The 13,990-nt window shown below is 44.9% G+C and overlaps 1 protein-coding gene across 2 annotated transcripts in view; it reads right to left on the reverse strand.

Annotated features, from left to right (window-relative positions):
• Window positions 1-13,990, reverse strand: part of RAD51D (RAD51 paralog D) — a 21,924-nt gene continuing 7,934 nt past the window's right edge. The window contains exons 4-10 of one of the 2 annotated variants that reach the window (XM_037809917.1): window positions 11,020-11,101; window positions 10,618-10,752; window positions 9,986-10,081; window positions 7,313-7,403; window positions 7,154-7,224; window positions 4,850-5,014; window positions 1-4,676 (exon numbers count right to left, since the gene is read on the reverse strand). In XM_037809917.1, the coding sequence (XP_037665845.1) occupies window positions 4,593-4,676; window positions 4,850-5,014; window positions 7,154-7,224; window positions 7,313-7,403; window positions 9,986-10,081; window positions 10,618-10,752; window positions 11,020-11,101 (724 nt within the window). In that variant the 3' untranslated portion in view covers window positions 1-4,592. The remainder of the gene's footprint in view (window positions 4,677-4,849; window positions 5,015-7,153; window positions 7,225-7,312; window positions 7,404-9,985; window positions 10,082-10,617; window positions 10,753-11,019; window positions 11,102-13,990) is intronic. The other variant, XM_037809919.1, reaches the window with a different exon arrangement.

The following is a 13,990-nucleotide window of genomic DNA, read 5'->3' on the forward strand; positions in this document are numbered from 1 at the left end:
TAACTCTATGAAGCAGGTTTTATTTCCTCCATTTTACAGTAGATGAAACTGAGGTTTAAAGAGGCTAAGTTATTCATTCAATGTCATACAGCAAGTATTCAGAGCTAAGACCAAACTAGTTGAGATGTAAAAAATCTTTTTCCTTGACTAGGTATCTTTCTCAACACAGGCCGCTGTTTTTAGCAAAACACAAACTTAAACTGAGGCTACAAAGGAGAGGCCAGGGAAAAGCTAGGATTCAAGGGCTACTCAAGGAATCACACTCAGGCAGCGGCTGAAGTTCACTTGTACAGCTCCAGGGCCTTGGACTTTCCACCTGCTGGGAGAAAGAACTCTTATGTGTGGCAAATATAACAGCCAATACCTGGACTTTCTCTCCAGGACTGATACAAAATGCAACAACGTCTTTAACTTGATAAAGGCCATGACAGGGAACTGACAATCTTTCTTAATACAATACTGGAAACAGCCCTCTTAAGTCAGGAACAAGACAAGGACCATGGCCATTTTTTGCTTCTATTCAACATAGTACTGAGGGTAGTCTAGCCAGTGTAATAGAATAAAAAAAATGAGGAAAAGCACTTTTTTAGATTAACTTTTGACTAATGATATACTCTAATAGCTCTACTCTAAGTTCCATGCACCAGGGCCTTCTCTAATGCCTATCCTCAACACACAGAGTTGTACAGTTTTAACTTTACCCAGTTCAACTCCATGTCAGAACACAGCAAAAACCTAGCAAGATATGCATCTAATTCTCTTATCTCCTCCCAGCTCACATCTCAGGGAACTATAGACCCTGATGTTTCTTATTCAGGTTTAATTCCCCCTGAACCTCCTGCTCTTTAATACTAATGATATCTTCCTTCTCCAAGTGTTTTTCATTTTCTCTTGTAACTTCCCTGGGGGAAATGAGAAAGGGCTGATAAAGTGTATCTCTGATCCAGCTTTTTACAGTGAGCTAAGCTGAAAAGAGGCTGGGATATGCAGCCTTTGCTGCTATGGGGGTGGGGTGGGGGTATAAGAAAGAATTTTATTGAAACATTTAAATAGTCACAGCCGGAGGCAGCCTGAGAATGGAGAGTAGGGTTTGGAACCAGATAGATTCTGTTGCCACTTAGCTTTCTGTCCTTAACCTCACTGAGATCCCCTTCACTGTCTGAAAAAAATGGAATGATTCCCTATGTCACAAGGATGTCTGAAGGTCTAAATAAAATGTGTACAAAGGCCCCAAGCACAAATAAAGCCTCCATAAACCTGCCTGCTGAACTACGGCAGACCCTAGTGGTTCCCCATGCAACATCCAATTCCTTCACTCACACACCCCCTTCCTCCTTTTCAGCAGAACACTCACTTTCTTCCCATAGCCACAGCATATGCTTCAGGAAAGGCTGACCCCAGCCCCAGCCCCAGGGCTATTTCCCAGTTGGCCTAAGCCAATCATGGTATGGTGGTGGTCTTATTTCCCTTGCCAGTTACTGACTGACATGCTAGGAGAAGCAATTCTGTGCCAATGATATGAAGGACATCTGTCTTGGTAGGGGGAAGTTCTGAGGTTTTTTTGGTTCTTAAAGGAACATAAGGAGGTGATCCTTTTTCTGTCTGTAGATATTGTCACATCTAAGTCATGCTCAGAATGGCTGCAGCTGGGCTTTGATGAGGGCAACTAGCTTGAAGTCTAAGCCCACACACAAGAGTAAAGCAAAAAGATGGAAAAACCCAAACCACTGAATTAACCAAACCTGAACTTCACGTTATCAGAGATAACAAACCTTATGGTTTAAGCCTCTTTGTGTCTTGCAGGAGAAAGCAGCCTCAACAATACATAGACTTTTTGCCTGAGAGAGGTCTGTGCAGGTTTACACACCTGTCTTAAGGTCACTTGGAGCATCAAGTGCTAGCACATAGTATGGACTCAACATTAATTTTGTCTAAAGTCAAATGAAGGACATACAATAGTCCTCTGCAGAAAAAATATGGTACAAAGAGACCTAGGGGATCAATGACTATCTAGATCAAGGGAAAAATATTCTTTCATTTCTCCATTGCCATCTTTAAAATGCTAAGGCCCACTTGTTCTTATATTTAACATTTACTGAGCTCCCATAGTATGGAAAGGGCCAGAGAAAAGTTTACTTGAGAGTCTTTAAAGTGTTCTCAGGCTCACGGGCAGACAGACAGTACAGGTGAGTGTTACAGGGGGGTTATTATAAACATCTGTCTAGCTTGTACTTGAGGCATAAAAAGGGGAGGATGTCAGGATATGGGTGCACCAGATATGTGCAGAGGCAGATACAACAGCAAAGGGAGCAACAGGCACATGGACAGGGGAGCCAGCCTGATCCAAGGCCTATCAGTGGAACTGCACAGTGCACCATGCTCAGGAAGGAGTGTGCAGGGGCAGCACATGGGGTGAGATACAGCCCTGATCCAAGAGTGAGGCCCAAAGGAGGAAGCGAATGTTAAGGGCCACGGTTCTGCAGGAATGTCATGTAGGCTGGAGCAGTCGTGACTGGAACACCTGCCCATGGTCAGAGTGGCCACCTGGATGAGGGCTGTGACACTGTCAGCTGGAGTAAGGCCCCCAGCAAGAGTAAAACTGTGCTGATTGGCAAATTAAAGTCAGAAAGAGTCTTGGCCTAGGAGTTGGGATTCCTGAGTTCCAGGCCACTGGGCCTGTCACTTCCCATCTATGAACCTCAGTTTCCACCTCTATTTCAGATGGGCCAGATGATCTTCACGGGCCTTTTGAATTGTGATATTCTAGGGTTCTAAGTCAGGTATAGAACACCTATGCTCCCACATGCAAGAAACATGGCTGACCTGCCCAGGGCAGAGAAGGCAACCAGGCTCCACTTTGAATGCCATCTCCAACTGACTGGAGTACTATATAGAGAAAAACAGAGGCTGCAAAAGGCTCTGAGCTCCACGAAAAGAATGCTGTGGTAGATGGTGATATGTGCCATGGACCCAGGGGGCCCAAATGGTACCACAAGTGGAAGGGATTTGCCATTCCTTGCTTAATCTATTAGCTTCCTACTATGGTTGCAGGAATGTGTCAACCACCCATCCATCTGGAATAAAATCCCTAGAGTTAGAATAAAATTACTAAAGATTAATTTCTCCTGGGGGCTTCTGTAAAAGCAACAGCAGCAGGTTCCTCCAGTCTTGGACTCCACCAGTCCTGTCCTCACTCAGATACCCTGAGACCAGGTCACCACTCATTCCCAATCCTCTATGCTTCTTGCTTCTATCCCTGCTGCGTTCACCATCTCTAAATGTCATATCTTCTGCCTGTAACTCTGTCCCCTTTTCCTGCAGCCAAGACACAACTAATGAATTACACAACAGGCTTTCTAACCAAGAAAGACTTTCCTTTTTTTTAAAAAAAAAATGTGGTCAGTAAATAATCCCAACAATTTCTCCACTTTGCCTTTTATTTTCCCTCCCCTGGTGTCATCCTCCACTTCCAGCCAGGGTTACAGCTCTCAGACGGAGAACCACAGTGCTGGTAATAGACAGGGGGGTTATTTCATACAGTTGGGCACTAAGCTATAGGACAGCTGGCAGGAAGAGAGGTGTAATTATATTGCATCTCGGAGCTACTGACAATGATTTTCTGCATAAAGGACTAGATTGGCTATGTATTATTTACGCCAGCATCAATTTTCCCAGCTGGCTCTATTTACTGTGCAAATTCTCCTCTGTCTGTTTATGGGCAAGGCCATGGTTCAGCACCTCTGGTTACTCTACCTGCAGGGCACCATGCATATTAAGCTAGTGGCTGGATTCACTAGGAGCAGGTCACATCCTCCTTTCCTGTTAAATTATATCCCTGGGACTGCAGCGAGCTGAGGTTCTCACCTAATCACGGAGGTGCCTGCAGGTGTGTGAACCAAAAACACAAGAGGAAAGGAGGAATGACCCTTCTTTGGGGCCTCACTGGGAAAATGGAAAACAACCATCTGGGGGAAATTAGGTAGCTCTGGGGCTCAAGGAATTTCCTTTTTATGTTTTTAAGAGGACACTGATGTGGAAGAGTTTTGCATTTATAGGGTAATTTCCACCTAGTAACTCAGGGAGAGAGCCAAGAGAAAGGGAGTCTCCTCTTCAGACGAAAAAAAAATTAAAAAGGAGGCAAAAAATAAAATAGAAGCAAAGACAAGTCAGAGGCTTCATGGCTCAATCACTGTCCTAGGATGGAGAGACAAGACAAGAGAGCGACGCTCAGGGTCACCCAACCAGTTGCTAGCGTGCCTCTTTACAAATGCCCCACTCCAAGGTACTCTAGATCCCACTGGAAACATCCATAATAGAAACAAGAGAAAAAAAACTTGGCACCAGCATGAATTTCTAGGTCCTTCTGCTGTAGCATCCTCTCTTGCCTGTGACTCTATATGCTCCCACAGGAAGTAAAGCTGAGGATACTGCAATGTCTCTTCCCCTCTCATTGAGGATGTCCTGGAATCTTCTGCCCAGCCTTAGAGCTTCAACTTCAATACAAGTGCTGGGTGGCAATGAGCAGCAGGCATTACTGGGCAGGGAAGCTGGGAGGCCTTGGTGCCTCCCCCTTTCCCATTCAACAGTACCAGTCATAGCTGATCACCCTCTAACCGTGGGCTTTGCTCCGGAGTTCCCCAAATCCCAATGTCTATCATCTCCTGGATTCCTGTTGGCTGGAAGAAAAGACAAAAGAGGGAGGGTTAAGTTTTTGAGTTAATACACCCAAAGGAGTAGCCTCTTTTGTTGCAGGGTCTCAGCATCTGAGATTTCCTCTATAAGACACCTGTGGGCAGGGAAACCACACTCAATTAACCAGATTACCAGCCTCCCTCTGGGGCTAGCTCACCTGACGGGGAGATTTGGTCAGGCACGCCATGCGCTGGCTGCCGGATGTTCCTTCTCCCTCACCAACACCCAGGAGAATCCGAGTGCTGGGCACGAAGCTCCAGGAGCGTCCAAGGGCAGGTTTGAGCCTCCCACTATCCCTGTCTCGGGTCATGTGGTTGGTCACCTGCAGCAGAAAGAATCAAGGGCTCACAGATCCATAACGCTAGTATAGAGGACATCTGCTTCATTTTACAGATGGGAAAACTGAGGTCCAGTGCAGAGACATTAATTGTCGTAACTCTTCTACAGCAGGTGTGGAACTAGAACCAGGGCTCCTGACTTGCACCCAGCACTTTCCACTAAGCTACGATGCCTTAGGCCTGACCACAACCTGAGGGCAAGGAGCACATGTCTGGGAATAAGTGGCACCCTGTGCAATTTCCAAAGGGGAAGACACCTCGAACACCATAGACTGGCATCCTGAGCCCAGGCCCAGTCGTCCAGCCCTCTGTGTTTGAGGGAGAGTGTGTGTGTGTGTTGGGGGCATCCTAATCTGGTCAGTTGGGACTAGTCGCACAGGTAAGCAACTCAAGCCTCAGCATCCGCTCGATGAGCTCCCTGAGGACAGCGGTTTTGGCTTGTTTATCACCGACTTCCCACCACCTAACCCAGAGCTTGGCACAGCAGGTGCTTCACATACATCCTAAAGCCTAAGAAGGGAGGCCCTGGGCCCTTGTATTACAACAAAAGAATAGGAAAACAGATCTTCTTCCACTGCTGGGGGGCGGGGGGAGTGGTTGCATACAAACTAGTATAAATGTTATAGAAAGTTGGCAATATATATCTAGACATTCAAAAATATGTGTATCCTTGACCCAGCAACTATATTTTTAAGAGCTAATTTTCAGGAAATAATATGAGATGTGCAAAGAGATCTAGGTATCAGAATGTTCACTGTAGTTCTGTTTATATTAGAGGAATAGATCATTGTGGTATAGCAGGGATCAGGCCAACTACAGCCCACAGGCCAAATTCAGCCTGACAATTATTTTTGTAAATAAAGTTTTAGTGGAATATAGTCACACCCATTTGTTCAAGTATTGGCTTTCGCTGCTTTCACGCCACAATGGCAGAGCTGAGTAGCTGCAACACAGAACATACGGTCATAAAGCCTCAAATTTTTACTCTCTGGCCCTTTACAGAAAAAAGTTTGCCAACCCCCAAGATATAGGCATTACACAAAATAATATGCAGCTGCTGAAAATAACATTCTTAAAGAATCTACCTAAAGAGATGGGGAAATAGACTGATACAGTAAGTTGGGTTTGTTTTTTTTTTTTAAGGTTACAGCTTAGTGTAAAAATGTGGTTAAAAGTGTATAAATATAGAAAAATATAGGAAAAAGACTATATGGGTGTGCCGGTTTGGATGTATTATGTCCCCCAAAATGCCATGTTCTCTGATGCAATCTTGTGTGGGCAAACATATTAGTGTTGATTAGGTTGGAATCCTTTGATTGAGTGTTGTCATGGAGATGTGACTCAATCAGTTGTGAGTGAAATGTTTGACTGGATAATTTCCATGGAGATATGGACCCCACCCATTCAGGGTGGCTCTTAAATCACTGGAGTCCTATATAAGAAGCTCAGAGAGAAAGAGCTCACTGCTGCAGCCTAAAGAGGAACATCCTGGGAGAAAGCCCTTTTGAAACCAGAACTTTGGAGCAGACGCCGGAAATGTGCTTTCCCAGCTAACAGGTTTTCCAGACACCATTGGCCATCCTCCAGTGAAGGTACCTGATTGACGATGCCTTATTGGGACACTTTATGGCCTTCAGACTGTAACTTTGTAACCAAATAAACCCCCTTTATAAAAGCGAATCCATTTCTGGTATTTTGCATAATGGCAGCATTAGCAAACCAGAACAATGGGATACATCAAAATATTAATATGATTTCTATGGATGCAGGGATTGATTATAGATTTTAATCTTTATATTTAACTATTTTTACCCTTTCTATGAGAAGCATGCAGACTTTAAAAAAATTACTTCATAAGAAGAAAAGTTACTTTAAAAGTAAAAAAGAAAACAAGACTGTCCCGGATTCCCTTGGCTATTTACAGACCAACCCCCTTGCTGTCCAGAGACCTGAATGACCCAGAGAGCATTGTAATCCTCTCCTGAAGGACTACTTTGGGCACTCAGAAGCTGTTATTTAAGGGAAATAGAGCTCCAACTGGAAACTGAGTTCCTCCCCTCCTGCTGGGAAGCCCACGGATGAGGGAGGAGCCAGGGCAGAGCTGGCCAAGTCTGCTTGCTCACCACCACGGCCACGCCCAGGTCCCGGGCCAGGGTCTTCAGCTCTCGGGCCAGATGCATCATCAAGGCCAGGCCTGGGGGAGAAGCAGAGGGGGAGGGCAGGCTCCAGAGCTGGGAGGCCCCATCATGCCCCCTGACCCTGGGCTCCGCTGCACCACTCACCTTCCCTCTGCTGACCCCCCAGAAGTGGGGAGACCACCGCAGCGACCGAGTCCACCACCACCACCTTCACTGTCCCTGAAGAACCTGTCACCTTGGGGAGGGTGGATGCAAGCGCCATGAACCAGGTGGCCTCAAGGGGGTGCCCTTTACAGGATAAGCTTGCTGTGCCACCAGAAACTAGCAGGAAATAACCTCCCCCCACCCAAATATAGCTGCACATGTCACTGATTTCATCATTCTTTTTTTTCTGTTTGCATGTATAACAGACTTTACTGAAGACTTGGGTGGAGAGAAAGGGGTTAAATCACAGGACAACATCATAAAAACACTAAAATAATTAAACTGTAGAAATCCGCATTCAGGGGCCTGTGGCCCCCTGGTCATGGCCTTTCTCAGGCCCCTTTTTCCTTTTCTCTCTCCCCCTCTTCTCCCTCTCCTGCTTCTACCCCCAAATCCCTCACTTTCTATGCTTAGCTCCTATTCACTTCACTGTCTCCTTCTAGAACATGCCTCCAGGGCCTCACCTTCCATATCTAACAAGGTTCCAAATAAAGGCAGTTCTTTCTCCAAGAAGAACCCTGATACCCTCTATTAAAACCATAGTTTTTGTCTCTATACAAGCATCACCATCCTCCTAGTTTCTCTGGACCTAAACTGTCTTCAATGCTGCTCTCTTCTTTTCCCTTACTCCTTATGTCCAACTCATTTGCCGATTCTGCTTCCACTTCACTTCAGCCAAGTCTTAGATATTCAGGATTATCTGGCCTGTATCTTTCACATGTCATCCTTGACTTTCCGCAGCCTGACTCGTGGCCAGTCACCAGACCAAGAGAGGACGGCAGAGAAGAAAGAAGCTAAAACTGAAATTGGCTTAGCCCCTCCTTACCATCTCTGGGAGAGCTGGTTGGAATCTTTGGGTAAAATGGGATAAGCAAGCCCTTCAGTGCTTGTGACCATGAAGCTATCAAGTCATCTGTGACTGAGACCCTAAGGTGACCCCCAGGGAGCCCCACCTTCTGGTATTCACACCCTTGTATAATGCCTGCCCCCTGAGGGTAGGTGGGCCCTGTGGCTTGCTTCTCACCTATAGACCCTGGCAAAGGCAATGGGACATCACTCTCATCATTACATTACATTATGTGACACTGTGTCTTGCTAGCAGATTTGTTCTCACTCTCCTGCTGGTCTTGAAGAAGTGGCCAGAGTGTGAACTGCATATGGAGATGGCCACACAGCACAGAACTGCAGTGACTTCTAGGAGTTGAGGGCAGCCTTTGGCCAACTACCAGCAAGAAAGTGAAGCCCTCAGTGCCACAGCTGCAAGGAAATGAATTCTGCCAACAACCGGATGAGCTTGGAAGCACATTCTTCCCCAGCCAAGTTGCCAGATAAGAACACAGCCCAGCCCAGGCCTTGACTGCACCTGTATGAGACCTAAGGAAAGGACCCAGCTAAGCTGTGGCCAGAGTCCTGACCAAGGAAACTGTGAGAATAAATATGTGTTGTTTTAAGTGCTTAGTTATGCAATAATAGAAAATACACTATAATACACTAAAAAATAGTCTTTTGACATGGGAGTTTAGAGATTTGTGTTCTTAGTTCTTGCCCTAAATAAGTGGTGACTTTGGGTAACTTACTTAACCCTATGGCCTCACTTTCCTCATCTCTAAAAATGAGGGGTTTGGATTAGGTCAGTACTACTCAACTTCATGTCTCAACACGGTGTTGGTCATAACCAGCTGTGACTTCTGTGGTACATAGTTCAACTATGATAAGTTCCAAAGTTTGCAAAATGATTTAATTTATGTACAGTCCTAGGTATGTCCACAGGAACATACTGTACTTAGGACCCTCACCATGTATGAGAAGAGAAAAAAGTTTACAGATTAAATTAGTCTCTAAGGTGTCTTCCAAATGTAATAGTCTACAACTCAGTACCCCAAGCCCTGTCTAAGCAGGTATAGTTGTGTGCCAACCCAAACACCAATCCAAAACCCCCTTCCTTGTTAACAGGACTCTGGATGCGTTCAGTTACTGAGTGGAAATCTCATGACTTCAAGGAAGGTGGGTCCAGCCCCTGATCTAAAATACACTTGTTACTCAGTTCTGGCCAACAAGATTTAAGAGGAAGAGGGACGTCTACTAGGGAACTCTGGAGAAAGGTTTTTCTTCCCTGTTAAAAGGGGAGAGGTCCGGAAAAGAACCATCTGACTCCTACTGCCCTGAATAAGTATGCGTGAGGACCTGATGGCTTGGAGCCACAGCAGCCACCTTGCAATCATGAGGAGAAGAGCAAGGGAATCAGACAAAACTAGTGCCTTAATACCGTCGACTGGCCAACCTCCCAACTCGTGTGAAATAATTAAATGTCCTCAAGGTTCAAGTCTCTGTCAGACAGCCTCGATTCCTTGCAGCTGAAAGTATTCCTAACTGATCTGGTGGGAAATACAGCAATGAATAAGACAATCCTTGCATTCAAGGGGCTAAAAGGGGGAAGATGGCCATATAAACAATGAGGCACTCAGGAGTTCCATCCAGGGAGTAGCAAGGACAACTGGAGTCACCAGACTGCACATCTGCATTTCCAAATAGAGTCTATAGTAAGACATCTGCCCACATTCAGAAAGCACCTGGCAACCTGAGAAGGCAGAGAAGGCAGCACAGCATGCTCACCTGCTGGGCCAGTGTGCCTCTGAGGTCCTGCAGTGCATTCAGCATCTGGAAGATGTCAAATGCATGCACCACCTGGATCCTCTGGAGAGCTCCTGCCTGAAGGGGTGGGAAAGAGAAGCAGTGCTGTGGATAAGAGAAAGCAAGGTGTCGGGAAAAGAGACGAAGGGGAATTGAAAAGCTGGGAAGGGACAGGGACCTAGAAACAAGAACTTAGATCCAGGATGCAAATGGGCTTTGGCTCACACACCAGTTCTCCCAGCAGTGGCTGCCTGGGTGCTGAGCTGTAAAGCCAAGTCTTAGCTCAGTATTAAAGAGTTGGCAAGATTGATTAGTGATGTCTGCCATGGACAAGAAACAGGCTCTGAACAGAGATGCTGGGTGTTTGCTGGGTGTTTAGGGTATGCCTAGTTGGGAGGGTTTCCTGGAAGAATCAGTGTGGGCAGCATCCAAGCTGGGATGAAGACATTAACATAGGAGACTACAAGAAAACACACAGGAAGTATTGGCAGTAGAGCATGTTATAAAGCAAGAAGTAACCATCCACCCAAACAGCCAAGATTCTGGCAATGTAAGGTGTTAATGGGGTAATTTGGAACCAGAACCCAAAGGAGCCCAACCCTCCTGCCCTTTACCTGTTCCTCCTCATCCTGGGTTCTGGCCTGAAACAGCTGGAGGAGGCGGGAGGCTGTCAGCCCTCCGCTGGAATCAATGTACAGGATGTTCTGCTGTAGGCTGTGGGCCACATTTGCAGCCACATACAGACAAATCTGAGTAGAGATCGGGGTGGGGGGTGGGGGTGGAGGGTGGGGCGTGGGTCAACTTGAGCCCTCAGAGAGGGCCCAGGACAGAAGCTCCCCATTAAATCTTGCCAGATTCCAGCAACACAAATGGGCCAACTCCAGTCCCCACTCCCCACCCCTCTTCTTCTCCCTCTAAGCCCTGTATCCGTGAGCAGGCTGGCAGAAGCTCCCACAGGGATCCAGGGCTATGCATCCACCTCCCTCACCCCTCCTGGCTGCTGGCTTCATGTGTACCTGGGTTTTGCCGCTACCTGGACCTCCTACAATTTCAGTCACTTCTCCAGTATAGACACCAGCATCAAGCAGTTTGTCCAGGCTGATGGCAGAAGAGGAGAGAAGAAAATCTATTCAGAGGATTGGGAGGAGGAGCAGGGATTAGGTAACAAGAAGAAAAGCAAGACATTCCTTCCAAGCACTGGTGCTGCAGAGGCAGGTCAAACGTCTCTGGACAGGAGGCTGCTTCTCCTGGTGGAGTTTTCTTCCGAGAAAGAGGGCAGGGCTGAGTGTTCCTCCTCTGGCCCTTCCTCACCTCCGCTTTCTGCTCTCAGCTTAAACATCACCTCTCCAGGGAGGCCTCTGCCTCCCCACCAAAAGGTCCTCCTTTCCTGTCCGTCTCAGCCCCTTTTGGGTTTCCATGGTAACATTTCCCATAATTTTTTTTTCACTTTTTTTGTTTGAAATAATTATAGATTCAAAGGAAGTTGCAAAAGAAAAAGTGTACAGGGAGGTCCCATGTATGCTTCAGTTTCCTCCAATAGTAACATATTGCATAACTACGGAACACGATCACAACTAGGAAATTGACCTTGGTTCAATCCACAGAGCTTATGCAGATCTCACCAGCGTCACTTGTACTCATCTGTATGTGCCTGGGTCTAAGGTTCTATGCCATCTTATCACACACGTGGGTTTGTGGAACCATTGCCACAACTGAGTTACAGGATATTGCCATCACCACAAGCCTCCCCTGCGTGACCCTTTTATAGCCACACACCTCCCACCCAACCCTAATCTCTAACCCCCAGCAAACATGACTCTGTTCTCCAACTCTATGATTATGTCATTTCAAAATATTATATAAATAGAATTATACAGCATGTAACCTTTGTGATGGGCTTTTTTCACTCAGTATCACTCCCCTGAGATCCATCTAAGTTGTTGCATGTATCAGTGGCTCATTCCTTTTTTTTTTTCTTTTAATTTTTATTGGGATTGTTCAGATACCATACAATTATCCAAAGATCCAAAGTGTACAATCAGTTGCCCCTGGTACCCTCATACAGCTGTGCATCCATCACCACACTTAATTTTTGTTCAATTTTTAGAAACTTTTCATTACTCCAGACAAGAAATAAAGTGAAAGATGAAAAGAGAAAAAAAAAAAAAAAAAAAAAAAAGGAAACTCAAATCTTCCCATATCCCTAACCAATCCCCCTCAATTGTTGACTCATAGTGTTGGTATAGTACATTTGTTACTGTTTATGAAAAAATGTTGAAATACTACTAACTGTAGTATATAGTTTGCAATAGGTACATATTTCTTCCCTATATGCCCATCTATTATTAATCTCTAATTGTATTGTCATACATTTGTTCTGGTTCATGGAAGAGATTTCTAATATTTGTACAGTTAATCATGGACATTGACCACCATAGGATTCAGTTTTATACATTCTCATCTTTTGATCTCCAACTTTCCTTCTGGTAACATATATGACTCTGAGCTTCCCCTTTCTACCTCATTCACACACCATTCAGCATTGTTAGTTATTCTCACATCTTGCTACCGACACCTCTGTTCATTTCCAAACATTTAAGTTCATCCTAGTTGAACATTCTGCTCATATTAAGCAACCACTCCCCATTCTTAAGCCTCGTCCTATATCTTGGTACCTTGTATTTCATGTCTGTGAGTTTACATATTATAATTAGTTCCTATCAGTGAGACCCTGCAATATTTGTCCTTATGTGTCTGGCTTATTTCACTCAGTATATTGCCCTCGAGGTTTTGTCATCAACCCATTTTTTTTTTTTTAATGTGGTTTTTTCACACACCATACATTCTGTCCTAAGTAAATAATCGATGGTTCTCTGTATGGTCATATATTTATTGTTCCCTACCTTCACCACTATCTATATAAGGGCATCTACATTTCTTCCAAAAGGCAGGAGGGAGAGTCAAAGAAGGTAGAGAGGCAAAAGAAAGAGGAAAAAAAAAATGACAGCTAGGAAGCAGCAAAAGGAAAAATAACCTTAAATCAAAGTAGCATAAAGAGTCAGACAACACCACCAATGTCAAATGTCTAACATGCCTCCCCTATCCCCCCCTCTTATCTGCATTTACCTTGGTATATCGCCTTTGTTATATTAAAGGAAGCATAATACAATGATTCTGTTAGTTACAGTCTCTAGTTTACGTTGATTGCATCCCTCCCCCAGTGCCTCCCCATTTTTAACACCTTGCAAGGTTGACATTTGCTTGTTCTCCCTCGTAAAAGAACGTATTTGTACATTTTATAAAAAGAACATATTTGTACATTTTATCACAATTTTTGAACACTCTAGATTTCAGCAAGTTACACAGTCCCAGTCTTTATCTTTCCTCCTTTCTTCTGGTGTCTCACATGCTCCCAACCTTCCTCTCTCAATCGTGTTCGTAGTTATCTTTGTTCAGTGTACTTACATTGCTGTGCTACCATCTCCCAAAATTGTGTTCCAAACCATGCACTCCTGTCTTCTCCTATCACTCTGTAGTGCTCCCTTTAGTATTTCCTGTAGGGTGGGTGTCTTGTTCACAAAGTCTCTCATTGTCTGTTTGTCGGAAAATATTTTGAGCTCTCCCTCATATTTGAAGGACAGCTTTGCTGGATATAGGATTCTTGGTTGGCGGTTTTTCTCTTTCAGTATCTTAAATACATCACACCACTTCCTTCTTGCCTCCATGGTTTCTGCTGAGAGATCTGCACATAGTCTTATTAAGCTTCCTTTGTATGTAATGGATTGCTTTTCTCTTGCTGCTTTCAGGATTGTCTCTTTGTCTTTGACATTTGATAATCTGATTATTAAGTGTCTTGGCGTAGGCCTATTCAGATCTATTCTGTTCAGAGTACGCTGCGCTTCTTGGATCTGTAATTTTATGTCTTTCATAAGAGACGGGAAATTTTCATTAATTATTTCCTCCATTATTGCTTCTGCCCCCTTTCCC

The sequence above is a fragment of the Choloepus didactylus genome, chromosome 18, assembly GCF_015220235.1.
Source record: "Choloepus didactylus isolate mChoDid1 chromosome 18, mChoDid1.pri, whole genome shotgun sequence".
NCBI lineage: Eukaryota > Metazoa > Chordata > Mammalia > Pilosa > Megalonychidae > Choloepus > Choloepus didactylus.